At 42.0% G+C, this 22736-nt stretch overlaps 1 protein-coding gene across 4 annotated transcripts in view; it reads right to left on the bottom strand.

Annotated features, from left to right (window-relative positions):
• Positions 1-644: 644 nt before the first annotated feature.
• The window catches only part of LAMB4 (laminin subunit beta 4), a 97599-nt gene continuing 75507 nt past the window's right edge, over positions 645-22736 (bottom strand). For 3 of the 4 annotated variants that reach the window (XM_032306026.1, XM_032306027.1, XM_032306028.1), the window contains 8 exons: positions 21188-21393; positions 20396-20557; positions 16639-16783; positions 12917-13124; positions 10334-10472; positions 7324-7497; positions 5875-6028; positions 645-1429 (listed from right to left, as the gene is read on the bottom strand). In XM_032306026.1, the coding sequence (XP_032161917.1) occupies positions 1290-1429; positions 5875-6028; positions 7324-7497; positions 10334-10472; positions 12917-13124; positions 16639-16783; positions 20396-20557; positions 21188-21393 (1328 nt within the window). In that variant the 3' untranslated portion in view covers positions 645-1289. Of the gene's footprint in view, positions 1430-5874; positions 6029-7323; positions 7498-10333; positions 10473-12916; positions 13125-16638; positions 16784-20395; positions 20558-21187; positions 21394-22736 lie in introns of those variants that run through there. The other variant, XR_004277116.1, reaches the window with a different exon arrangement.

The raw sequence follows: 22736 nt of genomic DNA on the forward strand, positions 1-22736 counted from the left end.
AGAGACATTTCTGGTGGGCTTTTCGGTAGAAAAATTTCACTTTGTTCTTCAGGCTCTCCAGGGAAACTGCAATTTTCCTAAATTACGTATGTTTTAAGAAATTTCATATTTATGTGTAATTCTAAAACCTCTTCCTTGATTGTAAACCCATTTTTTATGAGTCAGTCCTTAAGGAAGAGGGCTCCAGCTGCTTTCCTCTTTCATACATCAATGTTGCTGTCTATTATTTCTTATTCAAAACTGTGGGGCCAAATTCCCTTACAATAATCCCTCTGAAGGATGGCTTTCACAAACAGAAGCGAAGGTGCTCGGTTATATATCATACATGCAAAAAAAAAAAGTTCATGCAAAATCATCGACCCATTTTGAAAGGAGAAAATCTGATCTTTCACACTAAACAATCACAATGGGATTGCTGGTCTTTCAAAAATCAGTAGCACATTTTACAGAAAAACTGCTTACAGACAAATTACAAAAAGTATTTCAATATTTGTCTTTTTGAATATTGTTCCAGTGCCGTTTGGGGCAAACAGAACCCTTTGGTTGTGAGAATGAATATAGAGGGAAGTGGGTGGAAAAACACATTACATTTTGAATTGTATGCATTTTGTTCAAAATAATCATTTTAGAGATAAAGAAAATCCAAATTAAAAATAAAACCCAGGCCAGTCTAGCACATGCCATCCAGATTCATTCCATCCTAGTGTTAGAGACATGGATGTATTTTAGCTTAATTTGTTTAAATTTATTTTTATTCTGCTTTATTGTTGTAAGAACATTTAAGATGAGATCTATTTTCTGAACGTACATTTAAGTGTGCAATACTTTGTTGACTTATATACAATGTATAGCAGAACTCTAGAATTTACTCATTTCACTTCACCGGAACTTAATGCCCATCGATTAGTAATACTTTTACCCGCTGCAAGCCCCATCCCCCCACAGGCAACTTATTTCACACTTTGGTTCATTTGACTGAAGTGATAATTAGTAAACAGAATACTTATTTTGTACTTGTCCTAGGTAACACATTATTTTTACATTATGAAAGGGAAAGGAGAGCAAGAGGAAAGGTTTCTGAAGCCAGAGACGATGTCTGTATTTCCTCCTTTCTCTTCCACGTGGAACAGCATTTCCTTGGTCCAGCTCAGATCTTTGGCTAGGAGCGGGCTCCGGAGCCGGAGGAGGTGGGGCTGACTGTTTCTGTTTCCCAAGTTCAGCACAGCTCCTCAGGCTTCCTTATCAGAAGCCAGAAAAGAAGGCAGAGGCTACTCACCCTTTGCCTCTGCCTAAGTATAGCAAGTAGCATATTTATTTCCTTGCTCGACAATCTCGTGTTTAATGGCAACCACTTGATCTTCCAGCTGTTTCAGTTGCTCCGCTTTTTCTTGTCTACTCAGATGCAGATCTTGGATCTTCTTTTCTAAATCTGAAACAAGAAAATGAAGGAAAGGAGAGATTGGGTTTTGGTGGGTTCTTCCTGGATACCCGCCTTACATGAAACACGGGGATTTCTGTGCCTCTTAAAGACATATTTAGCTGTGCGTTGTGATTCAACAGACAAAACGTGTCACCAGGCTTCTCAAGGTTTTCACACAAATCAGAACAAACTGATGTTTTTTTTCTAAAAAGTATTTTACATACAATGGCATCTATCAATGCCAGTCAAAAGCTTGTTAGAGTTTGTTAGAAATGAAAAGGTGAAGGATGAGCCATGATTGGACTTGGTGACTATTTCCACAGGTTTGCTCTTGCTGTTGTAACTTCACTTTTTAACATGTGTTCACCACTTTAGGGGTTCTCAGTCTTTCAGTAAAAAAAGACTGACATTTTCATTTCTTCATTCTGCTCTGCGGATATTCAAGCCCTTGAACAGGAAAAGCAAAGTGATGCCTTCCACTCTTACCCATCCATCTGTCCATTCACCCATCTGTCCGTCCATCCATCCATCCACCCATCCTTCCAATTTACCCACTCTTCATTCAACAAATACCTGGTAATTATGGTAAACCCCAGCAAGGAGCCCACAGAATATTGGATGGAAGAGGTAGAGAGGGCCACAGTTAAGAGTGAGAAGTGCCTTTAGAAAAAGAAACTTCTCATAGGTTGAAGTGGAACTTCTTAAAGAAGGAAGGTAAATGTCCCACTTTACCCAAACAGGTCAAACCTGGATCATGAGGAGGGAGTTGTCAAACTAGCCTGGAGCATATGTTTAGAGCAAGGAACTGGATTGCGGAAGAATTTGGAAACCGTTTGGTGAACAAAAGATGAAGATGAACTAACTGGTGATATTTTATATAGAGTAAGAAGATGATTCGGGGCATGTCCTGTCATTATTTTCCAGTATTTGAGGCCTAGGAAAGCAGAGGAAATGTATTTTGTCATCCCGAGGAAATAGAATGAAAACAGCAGGTGAAACCTCCGTGAAGGAAAATTTTGTCTGATTTTAAAGAACTTTCTAGCAGTCACAGCTGTTCAAAGAAAGAGCTGCTACCGGAGGTGGTGAGCATCCTGTCTCTCGAAACTTAAATATAGATCATTTGGGATTGAAAAAGACATTCAGCACTGGACGTGTATTTGTACTAAGAGGCAAAAAGACTCCTGCGCCTCTTTCATAGAAGTCAATGAGGCTGTGCGGGTTCCTCTTCATTCGCCTCCGCATTCACATCCACTCTCCGTCCTGCTCTGTCCTGGAAAGCTAGCTTTGGTGGATGACATCATCGGGCTCCCGGGATCTCTGGAGTTCATTCACGCTTGGCCACCGGACAGTTCAGAGAAGTGATCGGGAACGGGAGGGGGCGGGGAGAGTGAAGAGGCTGTCCCCGTGGAGCCGAAGGGTTCTGGCAGTCCTTCCACCTCTCCCCTCAGCCTGCAGGGAGGCCCCGTGCCTTTGGCTCCATCAACCAGACGGCGACGTCAGAGCATTCGCCCTCCCTCGCCCCTGCTCCCTCGAGCCCAGGGATGCTGACGGCTTCTCAATGAAGCCAGTCACACAACACCCGCCACACCCTCAGCGGAGTCTTGGAATTCCAGTGAGTTTTTCAGAGTTCCTCCCATCAAGAAGTAGTGGTTATTTGCCTTCTGCCCTCAAACCGGGTCCAGCTGGGCCTGTCGGGGTGACCAACAGGAAGTAAGAGAAATCAATGCACAGGACCTCAAGGGTCTTAGGGCTCCCCTGCTCACTGTCGGGAACCCTGACCCAAGCGAGCTGTAGAGCCTGCTGGGCTGAAAGAGCCCATTGAAAGAGGGCCCAGCATCTCAGTCAAGCTGACCCCAGACTGGCCAGCCAATGCACCCATCAGCTGAGAGCAGCTGCTTGGGTCACCAGGCACAGACCCGCAGAAGAACCACCAAGGCAACCCACAGAAAAACCAGGCATGGTTGTTGTTCTAATTCCCAAATATGGAGGGAGCTTTGTTATTCAGTGAAAAGATAACTGAGCCAACTCTGGCTCAGTGATCCAGAATTATCTCCAAGTGTGCTGCCCGGTTCTCGCTGTGACCCAGACTGGCACAAAGTTCTGTGGAAGGAACCTGGCTGTGGCCTGGAGGCGTTTCTCCACTCTCTCCACTTTGACCCTGCCAAGGTAAGGAAAGGATCCTTTCTGAGGTCCCCTGGCCACTTCTTCCTACCAGGGGGAACTAGAGGGCCACCCTAGTGGGCCAGACCCTTCTCCAGTCACAGCGTCAGCAAGGTGGCCAAGCCGATGTCTTATTTTCCTCCCGAAGAGAGCCAAAAAAGTGGAGTGTATGGTCTTAGACCTTGTTTAGAAGGAAGGTCCCTGACTTCTCTTCTGACCTAATTTCAAAAATTGTGGAAGTTCTAGTCTATGGGAGTAAGTGGAAACAATTTGGGCCTCGATATAAAACGTGAGACAGAAAATATCTTCCTATTTTTTTGTTCCTCCACTTAGTTCTGGAAATAACAGCAACTAACTTTTGAATCTTTCCTAGTAATTCCTTTTTAAAAGTATTAGGAAAATACTGGAAAGGACAATTGTGTAAATCATATAAATGTCAGCGATGTAAATAAAAAGTGGTGTTTTTCCTCTTCACTCTCCCTCTCCCCAGAAATGATGAATGTTAATGATTTAGTATGTATATTTCCTGACTTTGGCCCATACCAATGTTGCATTTTCATTTTTTTTTTCATGTCATGGTGGTGATATGAGTGGTTCTAAGGCCAAAGACTCATTTTACAACAAAGAAGCATTATAAGTGAGGAATCTTGGTTGGTTGAGTATCTTGAGAGTTACTTATATTCCAAATGAATATGACTAACTTTAAAGTTTTGGAGACAATAAATGCAACCAAAAGTAAAACTAGACCACTCATCATTGGCTATTTCTTGATGATTTCGAGGTAGTTGCTGAGGGCATGATGCCTTTCCAGAAAAACTATGAGTACCTGTTGTGGGGGAAAAAAGATTCTAATTAACTTCCTGATTGTGTGTATTCCATGTTTACTACACTGGGTGTGCATCCAAATTTCCATTTTTGATCAAAATCCTGGTCCAGACTATGGTTCCTTCTGGAATGTTACCTACAGATCTGTATGAGATGACCAGTGCCTTGGGATCTAGATCATAGGGATTCTAAAGCAGTAATTTGCATGGGAGGAGAAAATAAGCAGCATAGGTTAGGACAGGGTTTCCTAAGTTTCTCAACATCCACCCTTAGAACTCTGGTCAAATAATTGTTCATCACGGGGCTGTCCTGTGTATTAATGTTTACAAGAGTCCCTGGCCCGCATCCACTCAATTCTAGTTGTACCCCCTAGTTGTGAGAAGCAGAAATGCCTTCAATACTTCTGTCCCCAGGGAGGGAGAGAAAATCACCCCTGAGTGAGAACCAGGGTGTAAGGAAAAGGGCATTTCCGGTTGACCGAAGGCAATGGGCATTTGTTCCGACGAACACAGTGAAGACTCCTTGATATCCTTTGAAGTAAAACCATGCAAGTGGCTTGTTATAGGTCAGTCCCCCACCCACTGACCCAATTCCTACTTCCTTGACTCGGTGCGCTCATAGGTAGTTGAACTGTGCCAATGATAAGTTGGTATAATTTCTACCAGGAGGGTGGAGTATTAGGTTACCGTCAAATTGGTGGAGTGTGTAATAGAATCGATTGAACTCCCATATGATCCAGCAATCCCCTTCCTGGGTATATATCTGAAGGTAATGAAATCCATATCTCGAAGAGATTATCTGTGTTCCTATGTTCATTGCAGCATTATTCACAATAAACAAGTTATGGAAGTAACCTGAGCGCCCATCAATGAATAAAGAAAATGGGGGATGGGGTGTGTGTGTATAAAATTCAACCATAAAAAAAGAAGGAAATCCTGCCATTTGCAACAACATAGATGAACCTGGAGAATGTCATACTAAGTGAAAATAAGCCAGAGAGAGAAAGACAAATACTATATGCTCTCGCTCCTATGTGGAACCTTAAAAAAAAAAAAAAGAAAGAAAGAAAAAGAAAAAAAGGCTAGAACTCACAGAAGCAGAGAGAACAATGGTGGCTGCCAAGGTCTAGAGGGTGGGGGAAATGGGGAGAGGTGGGGGAAATGGAGAGAGGCTGGGCAAAGGTACAGAGTTCCAGTTTGAAGATGGAAAGCTTCTGGGGATCGAATGTTCTGTGTGGTGCTGACTTGTTGACAACATTGCATTGCACCGTACATGTGTGTCGATCTTAAGCATTCTTGCCATAAAAAGAAATAATAACTATGTGAGCAGATAGAGGTGTTGATTACCTTAATCGTGATGATCATTTCACAACGTGCATGTCCATCAAATTGTCACACTGTACACTTTAAACAGACACGATTTCACCTGTCACCCAGACCTCGATACAGCTGGGAGAAAAGAAGAGTTACCTGCTATTCTTCTTATCTTGTCCTCTGTATCTGTGGCCAGTTTTTCCACTGCACCTTTTAGCTGATCCACTTTTTCCAAAGTAACCTTTGTCAGTCCTACAGAACCAGTCTTATGTTGAAGAGCAGTGTATTGGTTTCTCAGCTCTGCAAACTCCTGCAACAGAGCCACACACTCCCATCACCAGAAAATATAAGGCATACACCCACGCACGATATTTGCCCGATACTGTTCCAAAAAGGAGCAAGAGGAAAACTGTGATCCAGTCAATATGCTTGAGTCACTCTGACACTTCCAGGCTTTAATTTGCATTGTTTGTTTTATCTTTTTTTTTTTTCCAGGCTGAAAAACTCCCCAGTTTTGGTTAATTAAAAATAAAATTGCTTTGTTATAAAGCAGCAATCATGACTCCGTGCGGAGGCAGCTATTTATGGGACACCAGTCATTTGCCCTAAATGACTTAAGGTGAGAGATACAGAGGACAGGAGCGATGCCTTCCTGCCTGTGACAAATCTCTGGGTCAGCTGGGTGGGACAGCAACCAGGGAAGGATGAAGGGCAGAGTGATCAGTGACGCTTTACAAGCACGGGTAGGTTTTTGTGGGCAAAAAGGTACGAGAGATGGGAGGCGGGAAGGGAGGTCCAGATGTTAGTACCAAGAGCTCCATGGCCATTCGAATGGCAATCTCGGGGGTCAGCCTGCGTGGTCGACAGTCTAGAATCTGGAACAGCTTAGTGAAGCCCAGGAAGGGAAATGGAGAGAGGATGGACAGTAAATATGTCTCCCAACCTCCCTTCCATAGAAAATGTGCTCAACTCCCCCATCTGTGGGAAATTACCCAGCACATTAGGAATGAAAAGCAAGAGAATGGACCAATTGTAAGAACACTTTCCCATTTTTCCCGTGTTTAAGCTACCCTATTAACGCAACCAACCAGAGATATCCTGCTGAGAAAATGAGTTGATAGTTTCTTTCAGCAACCTAGATGAATAGGGTACGTCCCACAACTGTTTAATTAACTCACTCTGACTTTTGTAACTTGACCTATTCTCTTTGGCAGGTGACTTTCACTTCTTTGTTTTCGTGATCGGTTATGTGATTGAGTTAGAGTAAAGGGTAAATGCACCCAAGACAGACCAATGGCACGAATCCTGAACATCTGAAAGGAAGGAAACACTGGACGAGGATACCACTGGTAGTCCTGGGAGTAGGAGATGTGGAGAGGAAACACTGCATCCTAATTTGGTCAAAGGACTTCTGTCTTTCCTGGAATCACCCTCCATGACAGAAGAGCCTTCGTGCCCATCGGGATCCCTACTAACACATGCCAGTGAGCGCAGTCCTGCACTAAGGGAACTGCTGATAAATGGCACAGTGAGCTGAGGTCAGAGGATTAGCCTTCAAAGAGGCTCTGTCTGTCTGCTCTTGGTGGCACCGGCGGGGCTAATGACCTGCTTGAGGTCCCCGGCCTGGCGTTGGGCTGATGCAGCCTGAGCGGTCACACGGGCGGCTTGCTCTCTGTTCCTCTGCAGCTTGGTCTGCAGCCCGGAGAGCCTGTCCTCCAGCACAGACGACTGCTTTGCTAAGTCCCACTCATTCTTGGTGTGCTTGGCTTTCTTTTCGGCCTGTTGTTGATGGAAAGACCAGAGAGGAGAAAGTCCCTTTAGGTAACAGACCACAAAAAGACAAATGATATAATTACCCCTCAGCAAGTAAGCGCGGTAGGAAGGGAGAAGGAATCATCCCTTCGCTTTTCCATTAAAAACAATGTTGTAAGATAATATTTCAGACAAACACAAGGTCATAGAAGCAACTATGACACGTATCCATGGTGGCCGGGTTAAGAATAAAGCCCCACCAGCGAGCTAAGCTCTCCTCACACCCCCTCATTCCCCACAAAGGTAACCATTATCCTGAATCTAACGCTTGTCGTTCCGCGTCCTTCTAGTGCTTTTTACTAGATCCCGCGCAGCACGCCTACCGTGCGGTATTTTCTTAACTTTATACAAATATAGGATGGCTGCATATTTCTGCAACTTGAATTTTAATTCAAAATTACGCTTGTACAGTTCTTCCTGGCTAATTTGCATGGCTCTTGTTTATTCAGTTTCAGCAATTTAAAGCATTCCATTGTTTGAGTATACAATTTATGTTTCTATTCTCCAGCGGATGTGGGTGGCTTCTCATTTTTCCTCCTTACAAATAATAATAAACATCTTATCTTCCTTTCTTCTTTCCGTGGCTCTATTTGTCCCATCTAGCAGTCAGATCTGACTGGTCATCTGTTAGCTCTTGTATCTTGCTCTTGGGTCATAATTTCAACACCTTCTTTGATTTTTGCAGGCATAACGAACATTCTGATTTTGTATTTTACATGGAGTACCTGTCTTATCCGCACTCTTGTTTCCTGTTTCTGGTGCCTCTTGCTCGAGGCAATTTGTTCTTTTATGTGTTCTGGGAGACATTTTTGAGGCTCAGTTTGAAGGTGCATTCCTCAGGAGGGGATTTCCGCTGGCCTCTGGCAGGCATCTCGGGCACTATCAGCCCACGACCACTTTAAGGCCCCACTGTTGTCGGGGCCACACAGGTAGTGTGAATGCTACCCTTGAACTCGTGTAAGAGCCAGCCAGTGGTTAGCAATTCTTAGTGAAGACCTTCCTCCCCCACAGCAAGTGTCTGTTGGCACTGCGCCTGCGTGAGCACACGTGTGTGTGTGTGTGTGTGTGTGTGTGTAGCTGTGTGCACACACACGTGTGTGAGTCCACGCAGCAGTAGGGAGTAGCAGCTGAACATTTCACTGAGGATTTTGCCTCTCCAAGCGGGGGTCATATGCTCTCCTTGCGTGGGCTTTGTTTTCTGTCTCTGCTCATGGTGTGGATTAAAATCAACAGCTCGGGCACCTGGGTGGCTCAATTATTAAGCATCTGCCTTCAGCTCAGGTCATGATCCCAGGGTCCTGGAATCGAGCCCTGCACTGGGCTCCTTGCTCTGCAGGAAGCCTGCTTCTCCCTCTCCCACTTGCCCTGCTTGTGTTCCCTCTCTTGCTGTGTCTCTCTCTGTCAAATAAATAAATAAAATCTTAAAAAAACAAAAAACCCCGACAGCTCTCCCACACCAGCGATTGGCGGATATCCTCCGCCTGCCATCAGGTTCATGCTTTGTTATCTCTCTGGATTCATACTTCCCTGTCGTGGTTGGCCTCTGAAGATTTCCTCCATCTCTTTCTAATTCAGGTATGTATTAAATTTAAAAAAATCCCAGACAACATTTTGGGTATTTTTCTATTAGGAGGGTTCCGCAGGAGCCCTGGCCTACCATATTTGTAGTGGGTAGGGGGAACTCCAAATCCTTCTTGTTCCTTTGGACGTATTTTTTTTTAAAGAGCACAAATCTACAGCCTTTCTGTAAAGGACCAGACAGTAAATGTTTTATGCTCTGTGGCCCATGAAGTCTCTATTGTAACCACTCAGCTCTGTGTTACTATGGTGCAAAAGCAGGCACAGACAATACGGGGCTGGATTCCAATAAAACTTTGTGATTTTGGATAAAAAACAAAATAAAAAAACAAAAACAGTATGCCGATTTGACCCACAGGCTCTATTTTGCCATCCCCTGTTCTAGCATATATGCCTCAAATGGGAAAACCTAGAGGCCTTCTTTGTTTTTTGGGGGGGGGGTTGCTACCCTATATTTGCAACCTGTTCAAGTCTAACCTCTTTATTTCCTGGTGCACTACTTCCTGTTCTGTCCCTTTCTGCTTTTCTTTTCAAAACGCGTGTATTTAGATCTGTACAACCCAGCTGAAAAACAGAGACTGGGAGCTGGCATTCTAGGGGGAAAGGGAAGGACCGGAGGACGGAGCCTTGGAGGAAGACATGTCACACAGCTTGGAACTAGGTCCTATCCTGTCCTCCCACTGCCAGACTTCCTCTCCCAGATCCATAGTGTGGGTTAAACCAGGCCTGGCCCCACCGAGCTCTGGATGGAACACTATCTTTTGGGTGAGATATCCTTTCAGTCCTAAGATACTCGGATGAGATTTCATGCCAAACCTGCCAGTTACAAAAACCTGGCAACAATGAACTTTATTTCTTTGCCTTGTGAGCTCTAATAACTCTATTACTTTACTTGGAATCAGAAGGGATAAACCCCCGCCTCAAATATACCTTTAATTAGCTGTGTGACCTTAGGCAAGTCACTTAACCTCTCTGAGTCTCTGTTTCCTCATTTACAAGCTGGTAGTAGCACCTGCTTCGTCCCCAAGGAGGGGTCAGCAATGACGAATTGATGCCATAAGAACTCCGTTGAACATCAGTTAAATGCATCACACCACCCCCCTTTCATTTTGTCCTATAATCATCCCATCAGGCAGGTCAGGCAAGCATGACATTGGCACACGTCAAAACCAGGCTGTCTCCCCATTCAAAATCTTTTTCAGTTCGTTTCCAAAAAGATAAATACCTGTAGTGTGCTCTCTTTAATTTTCTTGATCTCCGCCGTCAGCTGTGTAATGGTAGAGTTTACCCATCCTTGGGTGACTTGAACTTGTTGCAACTCATTCAGCCTTTTGTCAAGGTTTAATAGAACATTTGCTGCTTTTCTAAGGTAGGATATTAACGTGTCAGATTAGATAAATACACAATTATTCATTTGTTTCACCTTGGGAGTCCCTTTGGCTCTGCGAAAAACTTAGCTGAATTATTTATAAAGCAAATTTAAATTGCTCTTATGCAAGGCCAAATCCTGAAATCTTTATTTTGAGAAATAGGTAAGTTGAAATGCCAATAACAACACATATATATGCATATCAAGTAGAGACAGGTGTGAAAATCAAAGATACAGGTCTTGTTTATTCTTAATCTGTCATAACGAGAGAGGCTCGAGGACCATCACCGGCGAGCTTTGAACAGAATAACTATGCTCAGCCAGTTCCCGTTCCCTAATTTCTCACACTTCAGCCACACTCTAAATCCTCGCCACAGTGGGGGTGGGAGAGTTAAGGGGCCCCACAGACAGCAAAGAGAACTAAAAGCCCTCCTTTTCCAGGCTGTGTTTATTCAGGTTTATTTAAGCTCCACTGACATTCTAGCTGCCAGGGGCCCCGTCGGAGGTTAAAATCACAAGCATTCCAAGTGATTGTCTATTTTACAGAAATCAGCTCACCTCAAGTCCACACTCCCCAGATACTTGGATCTGTGGGCTCAAGACCACCTTTGGAGGAATGTGCCAAGTGAGCGAACTATCAGATAGACCTTTGCAGAGGCATAATTAGAAATGTGTGTGGAAGGGAAAACCAGCTAAACTGCAAAACATCCCCTGCCCCATGCAGCCCTAACTCTCCTCCCAGTGGAGTCTCTCTATTTTTTAAAAAGGGTCTATTTTTTTTTTTTTAAAGAGCTGTTTTAGGTTCGTAGCAAAAATGAGCAGAAGGTGCAGAGAGTTCCCTGTACCCCCTGCCCCCCAACACTCACAGCCTCTCCAGTTATCAACATCCCTGCCAGAGGCAGACATTTGTTAGCACTGATGAACCTACATCGACACATCACAGACACCAAAGTCCAGAGTGTACACTGGGGTTCACTCTTGGTGCTGCCCATTCTGTGAGTCTGGACAAATGTGTAATGACATGCAGTCATCGTTCTGGTATCACACAGAGTATTTTTACTGCCCTCAAAGTTCTCTCTGCTCCACCAGTTCATCCCTCCCCTCAGCCCCTGGCAACTACTGATCTTTTTCACTGTGTCCACGGCTTTGCCTTTTCCAGAATATTCTATAGGTGAACCACACAATAGGTAGGCTTCCCCTTTCTTTCCTTCTTTTCCTTACAGGTCCAGAAGGGGTTCAGGAGCCTTCCTTTCTCATAACATCCCCCACCATATCTTCATATTTAGTCTTCTTCCTTTAAATTTTCAATGTAACTACTTTTAGAGTAAATTGAGAAAATATCTAAAAATAGAAAAAGAAAAAGAAGCAGAAGTGGAAAAAAGAGAAGAGGAGGAAGAGGAAGGGAAAGAAGAGAAGGAAGAACAAGAGGAGGAGGAGGGAGAGGAGGAGGCAGCAGCACAGAAAGAGCAAAAAAAAAGACATTATCAGGAAGGGAAAAATGTACCATTAACCGTATCACCTTATAAGATATCAGCACATTCTAGCATTTTTGTTCTACAATTTTTTTTCTTTCCACGACGGAGACCGTCTTCTTTATATACTGTTACCTTGTTTTTAAAAACATCAACAATCCCTACATGTTACAAAGAACCTTTCCTCAGCATCATTTTTAACAGCTGTGTGACGGTACTGCACTTACTTATTCTTCCTGATTGTAAGTACCAAAGCCGGAAGGGGTTGGGCTCATGGGGAAGTCTGGCACACTTCAATTATCCAAGTGGCAGGGGACATGGAGAAGGCAGGTCAGCCCTCAACTGTTGGGCGTCCTGACGTGACGGCATTGCCACTACCCAGCTGACCCCACCTAAAACCTAAAGCACCAAGATGCCTTTTCCGTTGGCTTGGCTAAGTTGGCAAGAACAAAAGGAAGCATGAGTTAATGAACTCCGTGTACCGTATCTGTAGTTTTACTCCCAGGTTAGTCATGAGGCGCTATCTTTGTTTCTTCTATTCCTCGCCATCATATATTTTTAGTGTAGTCTTTAAAAAAAAAAAAAAGTTTAGATCTTCCAAGTACTGTCTATTATGGTAAATGTAGAAAGCATCAGACATAGGTCAGCAAGAAAGGGAAAAGACACCCATATTCCCACCACCTGTTAAGATATTGGCAGACAGCTAGTTTATGGCACGGATTGGTATAAAGACTAATAGGTCACTGCAAAGGTATTCCAAGTCTGTAGCAAGTGGGAAACAAGCATTCCTGCCCACTGCCTCCCAATTCCCCAGCTTCCCGAGGCTCCTGCAAGCAGTTTAGCTCTCACCCTGGGCACTAACCTACTGGACAGTAATTTCATTTGAATGTTAAGTAGCTCCTCACACAGTTGGCCTTTTAGCAGCTGTCCTGGGCAAGCAAGATGAGAACATGAATACTATACTCACTCAGCATCTTCTGCCTTCACCAAAACCTCCTGCGCTTCCTTGGCTGCATTATGTAGCCTGTCTTCATCTGCCCCATCGTCCTCACAGAGCAGCATCAGCTTCTGCACTTTGTCAAGTTCATGGGTTAGATTCTGCGATGTCATGGGTAGATGGACATCAAGTACGCGATTTGCAACCTTCTCTATATCCTCCGGAGGCACATTTTCCTCTTAAATAAGAAGGTGGTTTTAGGTCATTGCGTCTCCTTATTAAACTGTATCTTGTAAATACAACCCCAATGAACTCGAAGTCAAAAGTACATGCAGCTGGGTGCCTGGGTGGCTCAGTGGGTTAAGCTTCTGCCTTCGGCTCAGGTCATGATCTCAGGGTCCTGAGATCGAGTCCCACATCAGGCTCTCTGCTCCGTAGGAAGCCTGCTTCCCCCTCTCTCTGCCTGCCTCTCTGCCTACTGTGATCTCTCTCTGTCAAATAAATAAATAAAATCTTAAAAGAAAAAAAAAAGTACGAGCAGCTGATTATGTGTCCCTGGGACACAGGGATTAGACTGTCTACATCCCGTAGATTCTTCTTCATCCCCAGTTTTCCCTTCTCTCTGAAAGAAGCACCATTCATGTAGTGTTGAATACATGCTGCACAAATGGTTGCTGGAAAACTGAAAACCTACAGGCTTGCAATGTTGTGTATGTTTTGCGAAACATCCTCCTGCGAACCAGTTAAGTCCTGGTTCAAAAGCAAGTACAACGGTTAGATGCCTGTCACCAAGATTTGAATACGAATGAATGAGACATGAGGAAGCACCAGGTCTGGACCCAACAAAACTTGATTCTAATCCTCTGTGACATCAGAAAGGCTCACAGTTGCTGCTTGGGACAACTCTACCTGACGCTATCACTCAAAGTCCTATTTCGAGAAGGGAACTCAACAATAGAGGGTTAAGACCCAGATGAGTAATGGGTTATCTGGAAACTGTTAAATATACCACTGCCCTGCTCTTCAGGAAAACAGAATCAGCCTTCCCTGAGAACGGAAGCAGCAGATGGACTGTTAGGGTCTGGGATGCTAACACTTTGTGTTGCTCTGGCTCCTTGCGGAGGCATAATGCTGAATCCCTTGCGGGAAGTTGGAGATCTAGTCCTCAAGGGGCTGACCATCCGGTGGGGGAAGAAAAGCCATTCCATATCAATATTAATAACATAAGAACAGAGATGATACACAGAAGACAAAGTGATATGGGATCCAGAGGGAGGAGAAAATATTTCAAGAAGAACCTCAAAAAGGCACATAAGTTGAGCCTGGAGGACAGCAAAGTTTGTACCTATGGGAGTGGGGTAAAGGCAGGGGTAAAGGCATTCCAAGCTGAGCAAAACTCAGACACCAAAGTTGGCTGCAGCAAGAAGCCGTCCTCGGATCACTGCTGGCGGCAGAGAGTGGAGTTGCAGTGCGGGGCTGCACATCCCGAAAGGCTGGGAGCAGAGCCCAGGAGCCTTGACATGGGAGGCTGAGGAACTTGGAATTTCTTCAGGAGGGAGCGGGCACCACAGACACCTTCCAGCATTTGACAGACATGACATGAGTCTATATCCCTTTGGTAATCATTTTGTTCTAGCTTTTTATTTAAAATAAAAGGACTATTTTACTTCCTGTCATGTTTTTGGAAAAAAAAGTAATGAAATTTTTTGTGTGTGTGAGTAAATCACTCTCATGATTGAAATAGCATGTACTGTACTCGGAAGTTGGCTCTTGAAAGAAAGAGTATTTCCTTTTATTAAAAAAGTTCTAATAAAAAGTAACTTTAATTTGGCCCGATATTCATCATCAAACATTTACTGGCATTTGTTATGAGATCGTAAATTCAAAATTTTGATATGGGCTTTGCAGGAGAAGTGGCAGCTAACTTTGTCCATGGTGAATTTCAGACCACAAGGAAAATACAAAGATGGTCAAGACGAGCAGAGGAGTGCAGCCACCATACAATTTAATAACACTTGGATTTGGGCTTCATGGAAAGGATAGAGGAAGAGAAATTGGTGAGAGGAGGGTACTGCTTCCTGGGGACCAAGGGTCTTGGGACCCAGATCAGAGATGTGTCTTTTACAGAATAGGATTTTTCCCTTTGCCTAGTCTAATGTTTGTTGTAATAATCTGGAGTTTTTTTTTTTTTTTAAATTCATTGGGGTAATTAAACTTTTTTTTAAATTAGAGATATATTGGGGCACCTGGGTGGCTCAGTGGGTTAAAGCCTCTGCCTTCGGCTCAGGTCATGATCCTAGGGTCCTGGGATCGAGCCCCGCATTGGGCTCTCTGTTCAGCGGGGAGCCTTCTTCCCCACCCCCATCTCTGCCTGCCTCTGCCTACTTATGATCTCTCTCTCTCTGTCAAATAAATAAATAAAATCTTTTAAAAAAATTAGAGATATATTCAGCAGCAATGCCAATGAGACCAGTAAGGGAATAGTCTCCATGACCAACGGCATGAGGTGGAAAGCAGCAGACCTTGCCTTCTGAGCCATCAGTTGGGGCCCAGAAGCATATGGTGCCATTTTGCATGACTGGTCTGGCAATTTGGTTTTGGTTTGGTTTTGGTGCCTCAACTGACCTATATCTGCAGAAATAGCTAATGTGTTCCTTAAACCAACCAGTTCCTAGATCTGTGTCTAATCAATACCAATCCATCCAGCTAACACACTGAAACAAACAAAATGTCCAGTAGACCGATCTCATCCCATTCATTTTTACTGATTATTTTGGTCATTTTTACTGATGACTTGCGCTGCCTCATTTTATTCTTATTTCAAAAATCAGGACTTGGGCTGAGTTCATACAGTATCTAGAAACATGGAGATAGAAAAAGTAATTGGCCATAGGAGTCTCTTACTACTATTAAACAGATTCACAAAGTGGTTGCAATGATGGTAACAGACATCCCAGTTGTCAGCTGATTCACGTGAAGAGCATTAAGTTATTGAATCTGGGAGATGGTGATGGAGAAGAAAACCTCTTATGATTTACTCCATATACGGTCATACCCAAGCTGGATTATTTGCAGAGAGGGAAGTTTCAGGTCAGTTTCCAGCTGTACTATTTCATTTTTATCTTCAACTACTAATTCTCTGTAAATTTAAAATAAACTTCTTAAAAAATAAAAGTGAACTTCTACAGTAAGGCACAATGAGGGATAAGAGCATCATAATTATAATAATAAATGGATCAAATTATTCTTTTCAGTAGATCACAGAGAACCAATAGGAAACTTGGAAAATAGTCTATAATAGTTAAAAACTGATATTTTAGATACCACCTCCCTATAGTATTTGGTATACTAACTGAAATCTGGTATGCTTTGATCTTACACAATCTGTCAGCAGAGAAAATCATGGAATCATAACATTAAGAAATCTGATAGAATCATCATGTTAGACTTTTTTTCTTAAAAAAAAAACCCACTTTAAGCACCCACTTCATTTGTTTGAAATTTTAACTAAATTCTAGGACTTTTTACTAAATTGATCTTGTACAGATAGCCATATATTTTTGATAGAATTAATATTTGGGAATTATTTTCATTAAGAAATTTTATATCAAAGGGTACATTATGTTTCTGATTTAGGCATTTCATTTCCACTTAATGTAATTTGAACTCAGTTATGATGTTTGAGTATATATTTAAAAACAAAAAACAAAGAAAAAGAAACAAAACTAGTCCCAATATATTTTTCTAATTACCTGACAAAAATGTTTTCAGTTTTTTGATTAAGAGATTCATTTTCTCTTCTTCAGATTCACTTTGATTTTTCATATTTCTCAGTTTCTCATTTAGCTGTAAGGCACTGTTTTTGGAGATTTCTGCCAGTTTACTTACATTTTTGAGCTGGAATAAGAAAAAAATAACAATGAGGAAAACACAACAATTAGGCACATTGTGTGATGTTTAATTACCTAGTTGGACCAAAGGAAACTGACTAAAAACAAAATAGGAGCATAGAGATTAAATAAAAGATTCATTTTAAGGGATTTCTCTATAAGGTGATGTTATTGGTTTTCATTATCATGTTTGTTTAGTGTGAATTTATCTTGTGGTGTCTGGCTGGCTCAGTTGGTAGAGCAAGTGACTCTAGATCTTGGGGTTGTGAGTTTGAGCCCCATGTTGGGTGTAGAGATTACTTAAAAAATAAAATCTGTAAAAAAATAATGTGAATATATCTCTTCAAACACTTAGTGATCAAAATTATTTGGAAACCATGTTGACCTAGTGCTAATGACTTTTCCTGGTACAAATGTAAAACAAAAATTCTGTTTTAATGAGACTTTAGCATTCTATAATGTCAGCAAATTACTTGGGACTACTTACAGTGGTCATAATGTTTAATAAGTTAAGAGCATTTTCTTTTATGTAAATTAAAATAATTACTCTTCTTGACATTCCTCAAATTGAAAAAATGTACTTACTCTGAAAGCTAAAAAGAAAGCATTCCTCCTTTTAATAAACGAGTTTGAACTCAGAGCAGGCTACAAAGATAAATTCCAAACATCCTGTACACTTGGTGGAGGAATGATAGGTCTAAAAGTCTTGCCCTCTAGAAGTGCAAAGTTTTAATTATGTGATTTGAGAAGACTCCTGAGCTTTTCTTGACATTCCAACAAATTAGAGAAAGAGGGGGGAAAAAAAAAACACCCAGAAAGCAATAGGGCAACATCAGCAACAAGTTGAGCTTTATGGAATAAATTAATTGTGACAGAAGTAGGGCTAATTAGGATCAAGCACAATTAGGAAAAAAAGAATCTCCCTTTATTTCCTCACAAAAGGAGTCAGCCTAATTTGAGCCATACGGATTTTTTGGAAAAGGATTTAGTTGCATTCATTGGAAATGATGAAACAAAAAAAATATTTACATGATGAAAAATATGTATCTTCATTTTTTTTGAGAGTTGTCCCTTAATTTTCCTAGAACTTTGAAAATCTTAGAATGGTGAGCAGTTGCTGAGAGAGATCTTCAAAGTTCCCATCATGAGAAAAAAATCTAAGTGAGGGGATAGATGTTAATCAAACTTCCTGTGCCAATCATTTTGCAATATATACATCTATCAAATCATGTATGCTTAAAACTAATACAGTGTTCTATGTTTTCTTTCAATTAAAAAAAAAAAGGTTAGCGGTAAGAACACATGAAAGTAAAATGAGAATTCCACAAATAAATACTCTGGACAGGAAAACACAAAATTGTAAAGATTATATCTGTGTCAATTAGTCGATGCTGTATTCAGAGAGAAAGAGATTGCTAAATTACTTCACTCTTAAAATATCTCTCTGCAATCCATCTTCTGTCACCACTGACTCCTGAGAATTCTCTCACAATCTTTCCTGGCACTCTTCTGCCCCATCTAATCAAGAGGGAAATAGCACACCATTTTATCAACATGAAAACCCCCCGCTCCCGCCCTTCCCAGTTCTTCAGTTGGGCGCTGAGGAAGCCAGATCCTGCTAGAACATACATCAGGGGCTATCTTTTAAAAGTAAAAGCTTAACACAGGGCTATTTTAAATGGTGTGAGGTTTCTGGGTTTTTGGTTTTGTGGTTTTTTTGGTTTTTCTGTTTTGTTTTGTTTTGAGAAGGGGCAATAAGGTGTAATCATTTAAAATTACGTTGAACAATTCAGGATTGTTTTAACCACCAGGATGCCAGGCCGGATCGTAGGCACTCAAAGAATATTTGTTGGAAGAAGGAAGAGTAACATCTAAGTGAAAACTAGGTAGCAACGCAGAATTATGACTATGTAAATAAAAATTTGCAACATTCAAGATGTGCAGGATATCCGCCAGCTGGTGCTAATCAGAGGCTTGCACAGGACCTGGATTTGGGAGCTTGTGGAGCAAGGGCTTGGGACCAGCTGGGGCTCAGGCTCACGCAGGTGAGGCTCAAGGAGGAAAGTGCAGCTCTGTGTGCACATGCATGTGCGGGCAAGCCCATGTGTGCACATGTGTGCACCCACGAGTGTGAGATGCACACCATATCTTAGCCGTGGTTCTCAGCTCGTTCCCAAGCTTGGCCTTCTATCCTCCTGTTGATTCTGAAACCGTTTTATTCAGGAGTTGGTTTCTGTTGCTTACAAACAGGAATGCTGACTGCTATAATATTTAACTTACATATTTTGGGGTGTGTATATATAATCTCATTGAAATAATTTTTTATTTAAACTCAATTAATTAACATATAATGTATTACTTGTTTCCAAGATATAGGCCTATGATTCATCAGTCTTTTATAATACCCAGTGCTCATATTGTTGGTAAAGAAATTTAGCTTTTTTTTTTTCTAAAGATTTTATTTATTTATTTGACAGGCAGAGATCACAAGTAGGCAGAGACGCAGGCAGAGAGAGAGGGGAAAGCAGGCTCCCCGAGCCAAGCAGGGAGCCCGACACGGGGCTCGATCCCAGGACCCTGGGATCATGACCCAAGCCGAAGGCAGGGGCTTTAACCCACTGAGCCACACAGGCGCCCCAAGAAATTTAGCTTTTTAAGAGATTTTTCTTCTTCATCAAAGACTCTATATATAGTGTCAAAAATGGAGCCAACTAGGGTACACATCATCATCATGTTACAAGATGAATCCAGTTAGTCACAGAATACCTAAAATTGTATTCAACATTTCCAGGTGAATGTGTAATGTATTCACACACAAAAAAAAAAAACCCAAGGGAAATTAGGCAATTAAAAATTATTCTCATTTATCAATATGATCAGAAAAATAAATGAAAACAGTTCAAGTTATTAGTGACTCAATCATCAGGTACTTAAATATTAAAACTACTATTTCATGTCTAACAACATCGGAAGGAGTACAAGGCCTAACGGTGTATCCCTATTACAACATTTTCTAAATCAAATTAAATTTTAACATTGGAATTTGTATATTTAGCCCTTGAATTTTTACAAATTAGTCTTTACTTTGGGAAATCTAAAGTTTTCAAACCTTTAAGGCTAAGAGCCTCCCATTTTTTTATGTAGTGTTTGCTAGAGAAGAAACATCCATGTGAGTCTATGTCCTGCAAACATAGACTTTTGAATTCTTTCTCTTCTCGCGCTCTCTCCACACACACACACACACACACACACACACACACTTACACACATCTGTATATTTAATCCTCTGTTTCCAAGCATAAGAACACCTAATATTGGACGCCTGAGTGGCTCAGTCATTAAGCATCTGCCTTCGGCTCAGGTGATGATCCCAGGGTCCTGGGGGAACCTGCTTCTCCTTCTCCCATTCACCCTGCTTATATTCCCTGTCTCACTGTGTCTCTCTTTGACAGATAAATAAATAAAAGTCTTTAAAAAAAAAAAAGGAAAAAAAGGAACACCTAATATCTAGAATCTACCCTTTCACCTAGAAGCTAAATGGTTGTTTTAAACATTTCAGTTTGCTTTTTTCTTCTTATTGCTACAGCTTTACAAATAAAACAAGATAAGCCATATTTACCTGGTTCTTCCAACCCTGAACCTGGTCGCTCAAATTACGAATTGCAGACTCTACCTCCTGAGCTTGCTGGAGGGCATCGCTGGAGAGGGGTGGGGAGCTGCGGCAGCTGGGGCCATCACAGAATGAGAGCACGCACGGCATGTCCCCGGGGTCTGCACACACCTCAAGGGAGAAAGGATTCATGTTGAAAAGCGACATGTGGGCAAGGTTTGGCTGATGCCATCCAGGTTCACTGGAGCCACTCAGTGCTCTAGGCATAAGTGTTTCTTCGACAGTGGTTCATGCTTAGCACGTGGACGCAACCTTGTGAAACGTGTCTCCGGAACAAAATACCTGAATCCTTTGTTGTCAGCATCAATGCATTTTTATGCTCAGAGTTTTTGGAGAAAACAGTCAAATATCTAGCATTTCTTGCATGTTAATTTCTTTCTTTTTTTTTTTAAATAAAAATTACCTTTTATTTACAAGGAAGCAAGAGGAGCAAATGTCTATAATCTGTACCATTGTGGAAAGAGCAAATAATATAAATAAAGATAAGATAATAAAATCAAGCCACAGTCTTACTCTGAATTTTCTCAAACTTTGATTTAGAAAATAAAATAATAAAATACAATTACCATATTTATATTATTTGTATCTTATATAATACAGCGTATCTAAATTTAGGTTATATCTATACACTTACAAAGTCTAAATAAAAAAATAAAATGCAAGGCAGGAAATACAACTGAAGAGACTTGTATGCCAAACAGAAACCACAAATGCTTTTACCATACCATCATGAACATTTACCTTTTCTTTCAGTCTTTGGATATCTGGTACCATAATCTGCTTCAGTTTTTCCAATGACAAGTTCTGTTTTGAGGTTAGCGTATCAAAAATGGTAAGTAAGTCGTTTCTGGTTTTTTCAGAGTTTTTTAGGATAGAAATGGTTTCATTACTTTTCTTTTCAGCAGATGATGACGTCTGATAATGCTTCTTGATGTCCTCTGAGGAATCTACATTAATGCAAATTGAGGTAGGGTAAGTTTTGTGAGAACAAACGAAATTCCATACCAGTTATCAAGACAATCTTTTCACAGCGTGAGTGTTGGTTTTGCCCTTTACTGTCTGCCTACATCCTTCAGCTAACTGGCTCATCTCCAGATCGCTTGCTTATCTGTAATTCGTGAGGACTAAGTGAAATAATCCAAGAGTCTGCTCTAAAGTGTTCCACAGATGGATGAAGTATGTATTAATTAGTGTCAGTGATGACTGCCTGTACGAACCCTAACGTGACAAACCAGCCGAGTTCACATCACGAGATGGGGCAGGAGTTGACAAATTTGTTCTGGAAAGGGCCAGAGAACAGATGATTTAGGCCTGCCGGCCGCAGCATGTCAGTCACAACTTCTCAGCCCTGGAGAGTGAGAGCAGCCACAGGCACCGGCCAGTGAGCCTGTCTCCTGGTGAGACTCCCTTTATAAAAACAGGCTCTGGGTAGAAGTTGTGGGGGTACCCTAGCGTGCTGACCTGTCATGCTGAAACTGATGACAGCAGGTCACAACTGCAGAGTGTTTTCTCTGTGCCTGCACTTCCTGTCAGTTTTCTTCCTGAATCTTCACAAAACGCTGAGGTATGTGTTAGTGGGATCACTCCTGCCTTGCAAGTGAGAGACGAGGCTCTCGGGACGAAAGTTATTGGCCTGAGGTCTCACAGACAGTGAGGTAGGTGGTTTGATTCTAGAAATTATGTTCTTAGGCTCTGATCTGTATTTTCCATGTTTTTAGTAAAATACAAATTCATGAAGAAAATACAGAATGATTTACTGCAAATGATAGTGTCGTAGGACTTTGAACAGTAACTCCATATTTTAGGAACCAGAGGCCCAGAGTCCTGATCTTTATTCTCTATGTAGCTAGAAGCTGGGCATGAGACAACCACACCTTCCTACTGCTTGGGATGAGTTTTGGCCTTTATTTATCTGGCAAATTTTAGCCTCATTTTGTGAAGTCTAAGGCAGAAGTCATCTATTTCCTGGAGCCTTTCCCAGTAAACCCACGAAGAATTCTATTCCCCGTGCTCCATTTGGGGGTCCAAATCTTTCAGGCCGTGAACCATTTTGAAGAGGCAACCGGACAGCAACGCTTGAATGTCCTTTCTCTGAGTGTCACTGTTTGTTCCTTTGACTCAGAGGGAAGAGCCAAGGCAGGGAGCTTTCTGAGCCTCATTGCCGTGCTCAGAGGGACAAGCTGGTTTTGGAACATCCAACTCTCAGTCCGAAGCCTGTTACACGAGACCCCTTACATGCTGTGGCACGAGGAGAGAATTCTGGGGGTCAGTACTGGCTTCACTGTTAGCT

The sequence above is a fragment of the Mustela erminea genome, chromosome 11 (genome assembly GCF_009829155.1).
Source record: "Mustela erminea isolate mMusErm1 chromosome 11, mMusErm1.Pri, whole genome shotgun sequence".
Lineage (NCBI taxonomy): Eukaryota > Metazoa > Chordata > Mammalia > Carnivora > Mustelidae > Mustela > Mustela erminea.